Genomic DNA, 9658 nt, shown 5'->3' on the forward strand with positions numbered 1-9658 from the left:
TGTAAGGTAAAAATAAGAAGGAATTTTGTGTAATAAATACAAACATAGGGAAATTTAGTGCAATTTACTCCTAAATCAAAGATCAAAATGACAAACTTGCCACATTTAAGGATTTAGTAGTTTATTTATAGTTATCATCTTTAAGATATATAGTTAGATTTTAGATACATTTGAAGCAAGACATGTATTTAAATGTAAATAATTAACACAAAAAAATTATTTTCCTTATTGGTTACAAGATGTAAAAAAAGATTAGATAATAGGAAACATTACATTTATCTCTCACACATACATCTCAATCGGCTCAAATGTGGGAAATTAGTTTCTTAAAATTTAGCCTTTCAAAATTTGTTAATAACTTTTAATCTTTCATTAATTTTTTGTTAGTTTTAATTCCTCTAAAAAATGTATATTTTTAACCCCTTATTTATTTTTATTACACAAAATTAGTCATTATTTTATCCTTTTTAATGTTTTGTTTATTTTATGTTTGAGACTAATGTTAAAAAATAAAAATAAATGAGAGCATAAATTTTTTAAAAAAATAGAGGGACTAAAAATGTTGAAGAAAAATTAACAAAAAATTAAATTTTGTCAAATTTTTTTGAAAGAGTAAAAATTAAAATTACAAAAAGTGAGTAAAAACTTAATTAATCCTATTTTATTTTATAAAAATGAGGTGTATGTAACGCTCTCTACGGAGCGCGTGATCATAATTCCACGCTTGTTCACCTCTATATACTGAACGGTCAATCCACCTTCGTCTGCGTGCATGCAAGGTCCTCACACTCAGTCACTCGCACTCTTTTCCCTTTCTTCTTCTTCCCCTCTCTCTCTCACCAACATTTTCATATAACACGCCGTCGTTGAAGATAGGGCTTTAGTCGCTCGCCACCTTTTTCGGCCTATCTTTTTCCCTTTCATCGTCTTTTTCCGATTCATCAATGGCGGTTCCCGCGACGGTCGCCGCCGTTCCGGCATCGATTTACGTCGGAGACCTCCACCCAGACGTCCAGGAACACCACCTCTTCGCGGCTTTCGTGGAGTTCGGGAGCATCGCTTCCGTTCGCGTCTGCAGAGACCGCGTGACGATGAACTCGCTCTGTTACGGTTACGTCAACTTCAGGTCTCAGCAAGATGGTATCTCTCTCTGAGACACGTATATATAACAACATTAACGATTAACAGTTTCTGAGATAAATTGCATTGCGGTGTTTTCTTTATTCCTTTCTTTGATATTTCTTTTGCGTTTAGAGAGAGACAGGGAATTTTCATCGTTCCTTTGATTTCTGATATTAATTGCATTGCGTTTTTTTTTCTTTTTTTATCGTTTCTTCGATTATTCTTTTTTGTTTAGAGAGACAGAATTTTCATTTTTGTTTATCGATTGCCATAACGTGCAACGGAGTAGGAGGATATAACAGTACAAAGCTAGCTAGTTGGTTCTACTTAGTGTTTTGTTTTCTAGGTTTTCAAGTGAGGGATATCTAGGGTTTTTCGTTGCTTGGCACGTAGTTTGATGTTTCAGATTTTGGCTTCATTGAAAATGGAGGGTGTATTGATACTAATACTATTGTTGTTTTTGTAAAGAAACGCTAATCTTGGAAGACTCTTGTCAGTTTAGCGTGTTTCTAAAGGATTCAGACCAAGTTGTGTCACTGACATAGTGTGTGGCTTGAAATTTGTAATTGTAATTTTTTATTAACTGCAAGATTTTTTCTTTTAAAAAACTAGAGCATATTGATTGAGATCTTAGAGAATCTTTAAAACAAGATGCTTACCTCAATTGCCTTAGTATGTTTATACTGTTGATGTAGTCTGATTCCACTAACCTTGATTTATTTGTTGAGTAGCAATTCGTGCAATCAAGTTGAGAAACAATTCTTATCTAAATGGAAAAGTGATAAGGGTCATGTGGTTACATCGTGATCCTAATGCAAGGAAAAGTGGCAGAGGGAATGTGTTTGTTAAGGTATATCTACAGCTTTGGTATGAAATAGTTAAATCATTGTGTGGTTCATTATTACTTGAAGTGAATTCTAATGGAATGTTTCTGGTATTCAATACCGTGGCAGAACTTAGCTGGATCCATAGATAATGCGGGGCTACATGATTTATTTAAAAAATATGGGAATATTTTGTCCAGCAAAGTTGTAATGTCTGAGGATGGGAAGAGCAAAGGGTATGGCTTTGTTCAATTTGAGTGGGAGGAATCTGCAAATAATGCCATTGAGAAGCTGAATGGCTCTACAGTGGGAAACAAGCAGATGTATGCTAAACTCTCCATTATTTCAGGGCAAAATGCTAGTTAAGAAATCAAAAAGTAGAAAGATTTTATTAAAAATATTATTAATGCACCCCACTATGATTTTCAGTGCATTTCCAATGTAATTTTTAATAAAAACTTTTTATTATTAATTCCTTAACCAGTGTTCTAAGCAAAACCCTTATGTTAATTAAAGTTTTTCATCATCCATATATTCTTATGATTTGAAGTCTTTTGCATTTTGTGCCTTAAATTAATTACTGTATTCAATTTCTGTATTCGCATTATTGCCTAAGATTAAGTTTAATCTGATTCTGGTTCTTCTAATAGTTATGTTGGGAAGTTTGTCAGAAAAGGTGACCGCATTTTGCCTGGCTATGATGCTAAATATACAAATTTGTACATTAAAAACTTGGACTCAGATATTACAGAAGCACTTCTTCAGGAAAAGTTCTCCTCTTTTGGAAAAATTATTAGCTTGGCTATATCGAAGGATGACAATGGGCTATCAAAGGGTTTTGCATTTGTGAACTATGAGAATCCAGATGATGCTAAAAAGGCAATGGAAGCAATGAATGGATTACAATTTGGTAGTTTATTTACCCTTTTACTGTGCAGGTTGTTTATATACCAAATTGCCTCTTCTTGGTATTGATTCTCTACATATTGTTGCCTTTTGATTTATCAAAAATAGGTTCAAAGTATCTGTATGTAGCTAGGGCACAAAAGAAGGCTGAACGTGAGCAAATCTTGCATCGCCAATTTGAGGAGAAACGTAAGGAACAAATATTGAAATATCAGGTAATTCCATGCCATTTCTCCTACATTTAACTGGTCAATTTCAGTTTTCATAGCATGTCTTCATTTAACTTCCAGGCATCTAACTTGTATGTGAAGAACATTGATGATGATGTTACCGATAAAGAACTGCGAGATCTGTTTAGCTCATGTGGCACTATAACTTCTGTAAAAGTTATGCGAGATGACAAAGGGATAAGCAAGGGGTTTGGTTTTGTCTGCTTCTCCAACCCAGAGGAGGCTAATAAAGCTGTGATGTCTTTTAATGGTGAGTTTTGCAGGTGTAATCCTGTAAGGTCATAGGATATGAATGTGACATGTTCTGCTTTTTTAGCTAGATTTGTGGTAGTACTATGAAACAGGATATAAGTGCTTGCTATAACATTTCAATAATATTATGTTGTATTTATTGGATCACAAAGTTTTTTTTCTTGAAGTTTGGTGATTGAAAGATCAGATATAATTTAGATGTTATTTTCTTTGTAGTGACTTATAATTAATGTTCTGATCTTGAGAATTTACATCCCCTTAAAGATTTTTTTTTAATGATTTTAGAACACTTTACTTATAAGTAGGAATTCCGTTTAGGACCATAAAGTTTGCATTGCCTTTATTACGTTGTTTATGTTTATAAGTTGATGCTATATGCCACAGGATGCACGTTCCACCGTAAACCACTGTATATTGCTATTGCTCAGAGGAAAAAGGAAAGGAAAACACAGTTGAATCTCCACTATGCACCGCAACAAGCAGGATTGGATGGATCTTCAACTCCAGTTATCCCTGGTGGAGTTCCACCTTACTTCTATCATAGTGTTGCTTCACTAATGTTTCAATCTGGGCTGTTGTATCAACCTCTGGGATTGAGGTCAGGATGGAGGGCTAATGACTTTGTGCCTCCCGCTAGATCATTTCAACATTCACAGGTTCCCATTGTGAGTGACAAATTTGCATAACTTAAAAATTAAATGTCTTCATTTACTTCTTTTCATGATTGTCTTATATTTATTTATGGGGAAAATAGATACTTCTTGGGAAAATATTTACAATTAAAGAAGTAGCCACATCTTTATACAAAATCTAACTTTTATTCTTTCACGTAAAATATTTAGTTGCATAAAATCTTCACTGCAGAAATGAAATTCTTTTATTAGGAAAAACAGGTTTGATGATATCTTTAATGAGCCTTATATGAATTTTTTTTCTCTCTCTCTTACACAGGTTCCTAACTTTACTAGGCATCAAAGGCAGAACAGGGGCAGCAGGATGAATGGGAATTTGAATTCACTGGGAAAAGCTTACTCTAGTGTATATATCCCGCAACTGCAATACTATCAGGCAGTTGAGTACTCGGCAGGTTTGCTTCTTTTTCTTCCCCCTTTTATGTACTGAACATAAATCCAAAGATGTTACATTCTGTTTATAGTACTAGAGTTCCGTATGGCACATTATTTACACTAGGTGATGCTACTGCCACTTGTTTCATTTAAGTTTATAACCTTTAACTAGGAAGTACACTCATTTTTTGTCATTTTCGTTTTATAAACAAAAAAAAAATTGAAAATTGTTAAAAGGGTAATTCAATACATCTAGTCTGTAACCAAGAGGTTTACTGGTTAACTTTTTAAATAGGCATAGTTACTATTGCCTATAAATAGGCTCAATACATGTTGTAATAGAAATAACTTCTCAATAATACATTTCATATATCCCTATTTTTTTTAGCTCTATCTTTCCTTTGGTTCTAACATTTGGTATCAAGAGCAAGGAATCCCAGGGAGTCTGCTGCAAGAATGGCTCTTAACACCGGAAGCTTTGCCACCGTCCTCTCCATCCTCGATGGCAAGAATTGGGAAAGATGGTGCATCCAGATGAAGGCGATCCTCGACTATCAAGATGTCATGGACATCGTGGAAGAAGGCTACCCAAGCCTTCCTGAAGGGGCCACGGAGACGCAGAAAGCTATCCACAAGGAGAACAAGAAGAGAGACTGCAAGGCAATGTGTCTTCTTCACAAGTGTGTGGATATTCCCCATTTTGAGAAGATTGCAAGAGCTGCAACTTCCAAAGAAGCATGGGACATTCTGGAAAAGCGAAATGCCAGTGCAAATCAATTGAAGAAAGTAAGGTTGCAAACCATGAGGTGTCAGTACAAGCTAATGCAAATGGAGGATACAGAAAAGATTGTAGATTTCTTCAATTGGATTATCAAGCTGATGAATTCGATGAAATTGTGTGGCAAAACGATCACAGAATCCATGATTGTTGAAAAAATATCGCGAACTCTAACCCCAAGATTCGATCATATCGTTGTAGCGATGGAGGAATTCGGAAAAATAGAGTCTCTGAAGATCGAAGAACTTCAAGGATCCCTTGAAGCCAATGAGCAACGGCTCAATGAAAGAACCACTGAGAGGCACACAGATCAGGCGTTGCAAGCACAAACTCACAGAAGAGGAGGAAGCAATGGTAGAAGCTACAACAAAACACGAGGTAGGGGTAGAGATCCAAGATCAAATGCTGGAAAGGCTCCTCAACAACAAGAAGCTGAAAAACATGACTCAAAACAAACTGAATGGTCCAATGGTAGAGGAGGGTACAGGCAGTATAGAGGAGGAAAGAAAAGATTTGATAGAAAGAGGAAAAAGGTAAAGATGTTGATGTAGAAGACAACACCTTGTTATTGATGATGACAACAAATACAGAGGCTGGAAATGATGATACTTGGTATCTTGACTCAGGATGCTTCAATCATATGACTGGACTTAAAAGAGTGGCTGGTGAATTTTGATATGAAGAAGAGAAGTAAGGTCAAATTTGCAGACAATAGAGTCATTGAAGCAGAAGGAATAGGTGATGTGCTTATCCAAAGAAAAGATGGAGGCCAGACCTTGATAATAGAGGTTTTGTATGTTCCCACAATGAAGAACAATCTGTTAAGCACTGGTCAGTTACTGCAGAAAGGATTCAGCATGAACCTCCATGATGGCACAATGGAGATCTTTGACAAAATGCAGAAGAAAATACCGAAGGCCAAAATCTCAGAGAACAGGACCTTCTAAGTGAAGCTAGGAGCATTTGATTCTCAGTGCCTAAATGCAGAAACCAAATCAAACGAGTCTTGGCTTTGGCACATGAGGTATGGACATCTCAATTTCAAAGATTTAAACCTTCTACATGCAAAAGATATGGTGACTGGTTTGACACAAGTTAGAATTCCCAAATCTGTTTGTGACCATTGCATGATTAGCAAACAAACAAGAGCATCATTTAGCAACTACACACCCACTAAAGCCAATAATTTACTACATTTTTTTGGAAGGCAATAATTTACTACATATAGTGTACTCTGATGTTTGTGGATCATTTGAGGTTCCCTCTCTAGGTGGGAACAGGTTCTTTGTGTCTTTTGTTGATGAATTTAGCAGGAAAATGTGGACATACTTACTCAAGGTTAAGAGTGAAGTATTTGAGAACCTGAAGAAATTCACAGCCATGACTAAAAAACAATCAGGGAAGAAGTTGAAGATCCTTAGAACAGACGGAGGAGGAGAGTTCAACTCTAGAGAAATTGAAGCCTTTTGCATAGGCAAAGGCATCTTATATGAAGTAACAGCCCCCTACACACCACAACACAATGGTGTGGTTGAGAGAAGAAACAGGACCATCATGAACATAGTGAGGAGCATGTTGAGAGGAAAGAACCTACTAAAGCCCTATGGGGAGAAGCAGTTGTCACAACAACATATGTACTGAATAGGTGCCCCACCCAACAACTTAAAAATCAAGTACCAAAAGCTGTATGGTCAGGGAAAACACCATTTGTGAAGCATATGAGAGTTTTTGGCTCAACATGTTATAGACATATTCTTGATCCAACAAGGAAGAAATTGGATGACAAGAATGAACACATGATCTTTGTTGGCTACAATCTCACAGGGTCATACAAACTCTTAAATCCAAGAACGAATCAAATAGTTTTTAGTAGGGATGTGCAATTTGATGAGCTGAACACATGGATGAAGGACAAGCATGATCCAAGCAAGAAGCCAATGATGCATACTAACACAGAAACATTGAGTGAACCAGAACCTGATGATGTTACCGGTGAAGTTCAAGCTAAACCTACAGGTGCAGTTCAAGAAGTAGAGGGAAGAAGATCCACAAGGACTAGAAGCTTGCCAACAAGACTAGAAGACTATGAGATGTTTCCTGATAGTACAATAGAAGATGATGGTGAATTGGTTCATCTAGCACTAGTGGGAGAAGTAGAACCTGTCACCTTCCAAGAAGCAATTAAAAAGGAAGTATGATTAGAAGCTATGAGAGAAGAGTTGAAAGCCATGGAGAGGAACAAGACATGGGAGCTGGCTAGTCTACCAAATGGCAAAACAGCTATAAAGGTCAAATGGGTTTTTAAGAACAAGCTCAAACCAGATGGGAGTATTGCTAAACACAAAGTCAGGCTAGTGGCAAAGGGCTTTATGCAGAAAGAAGGTTATGATTACAAAGAAGTCTTTGCACCAGTGGCTAGGTTTGAGACTGTGAGGTTGATAATTGTTTTGACAAGTTGGAAAGGGTGGAAACTATGGCAAATGGATGTAAAGTCTGCCTTCCTAAATGGACCCCTAGAAGAAGTATATGTACAACAACCTCTTGGATTTGAGACTGCAGGACAAGAAGATAAAGTGCTAAAGTTGAAGAAAGCACTCTATGGGCTCAAATAAGCACCTAGAGCATGGAATAAGAGAATTGACTCATTCCTAACTGACAATGGATTCAAGAAATGCATTGTAGAGCATGGTGTCTATGTGAAATTTCTCAAGAATGATGAAGCTCTGCTGCTATGCCTTCTTTATGTAGATGACTTGGTAATTACAGGAAGCAATATGAGGGAAATTGAGAACTTGAAGACACGTCAATTTGAGATGACTGACCCTGGAGAACTTTCTTACTTCCTGGGCATTGAGTTCATGAAGACTAGCAGAGGCATTATTATGCATCAGAGGAAATACATCACCGAAACTTTGAAGAAGTTTCACATGCAAAACTGCAACTCAGTAGCAGTTCCAGTTGAGGCCAATTTGAAGATTGACAACTCAGAAAGTGAACAAAATGTAGATGCAACTTTGTATAGACAAATTATTGGATGTTTGAGGTTCATTTGTCACAGTAGACCAGAGATTTCTTATGGTGGTGGAGTGATTAGCAAAGCAATCTCACCTAGCAGCAGCCAAGAGGATCATGAGATACCTAAAGGGGACAAAAAACTGTGGTATTTTGTTTCCAAATCAGAAAATGAAGGGTGATCTACATCTCATGGGTTATACAGACTCAGACTGGTGTGGAGATAAAGTAGATAGAAGAAGCACTTCTGGTTTTGTGTTCTTGTTATCAGGTGCTCCAATATCCTGAAGCTCAAGAAAGCAAGATGTTGTTGCTTTGTCAACCTGTGAGGCTGAGTATGTAACTACCTGCAATGCATTGTGTCAAGGTTCTGGCTATTGTCCTTACTAGCTGAGTTGAAGTGGGGCAGTTTTGAGAAGATTGAGCTGCAAATTGACAGTAAATCTGCCTTAGATTTGGTCAAGAATCCTGTGAGCCATGGGAGAAGCAAAAATATAGAGACTAAGTTTCATTTTCTCAGGGATCAAGTGTGCAGAGGAAGGATAGGTTTGCATCATTGTCCAACAAAAGTTCAAGTGGCTGATATTTTGACCAAAGGATTGAAGACTGAGAGGTTTTTGATGCTGAGAAAGATGCTAAACATTGTGTGTTTCTGATGTTTTATTAGCAGTGTTCAGTATAAGTCTAGAGCTTTTGAATTATAGGAGGTGTTAAAAGGATAATTCAATACCTCTAGTATGTAATCAAGAGGTTTACCGGTTAACTTTTTAAATAGGCATAGTTACTACTGCCTATAAATAGGCTCAATACATGTTGTAATTGAAATAACTTCTCAATAATACATTTCATATATCCCTATTTTTTTAGCTCTATCTTTCCTCTGATTCTAACAAAAATGAGGATGAAAAGATGGAAGACATAAAGGCAGGAGATGATTATATGAAAAACATGTGAAACTTATAAAAACTGCACCCAAAAATATTCAGAAATAAACTTTGACATTAAAAATGATCAAAATTTTGTTTTCTAGTATTTGTTTTCTAAGTTTAAAACTGTGAAGACAGTTTATTCCTTTGAATTCTTGATTGCAATGATATATTTATTATGTTATCTTGTACAGCCTAGTGTAGCTGCAAAGATTCCAGAAGAGACTTTCTGCATTAGTAGAACAGGCCGAGCAAGTGAGATGTTACCAGTTTGGAGCTTAGATCATGACGTGGTTGAAGATTTTCCAAGAACTGAGATATCTGATAATGATTTTTTACATCTTTGAACCTTACAGGTATATGCTCTAGTATATTTTCTTGTTAAAAAAACCCCCGGAAAATAGTGAATATTGATGGTAACCGGGATAAATTCTGGTTTGGATGTCGATTACATGGATAGACTTAATTCTTGTATGATTTTTCATCTTACATTTTTTGTAAAGGAAAAGAAAAGCTTGTCTTTTGGTCAAGTACTTGCCAA

The 9658-nt window shown here is 36.3% G+C and overlaps 1 protein-coding gene across 1 annotated transcript; it reads left to right on the plus strand.

Annotated features, from left to right (window-relative positions):
- Nucleotides 1–780: 780 nt before the first annotated feature.
- Nucleotides 781–9658, plus strand: LOC100807057 (polyadenylate-binding protein 7). Its single transcript, XM_003542499.5, has 9 exons — nt 781–1140; nt 1854–1972; nt 2076–2269; nt 2597–2856; nt 2961–3067; nt 3143–3332; nt 3719–3999; nt 4286–4421; nt 9312–9658. The coding sequence occupies exons 1-9, from the start codon at nt 945–947 to the stop codon at nt 9314–9316; spliced, it is 1488 nt and encodes a 495-aa protein (XP_003542547.1). The 5' UTR covers nt 781–944; the 3' UTR covers nt 9317–9658.

The sequence above is a fragment of the Glycine max genome, chromosome 13 (genome assembly GCF_000004515.6).
Source record: "Glycine max cultivar Williams 82 chromosome 13, Glycine_max_v4.0, whole genome shotgun sequence".
Taxonomy (NCBI): Eukaryota; Viridiplantae; Streptophyta; class Magnoliopsida; order Fabales; family Fabaceae; genus Glycine; species Glycine max.

Coding starts and splice junctions, on each gene's coding strand:
- LOC100807057 (XM_003542499.5), top strand. CDS start 945: ATGGCGGTTCCCGCGACGGTCGCCGCCGTTCCGGCATCGATTTACGTC. Junction 2,270..2,596: donor ACAGTGGGAAACAAGCAGAT/GTATGCTAAACT, acceptor TTCTTCTAATAG/TTATGTTGGGAAGTTTGTCA. Junction 3,068..3,142: donor AACAAATATTGAAATATCAG/GTAATTCCATGC, acceptor TTTAACTTCCAG/GCATCTAACTTGTATGTGAA.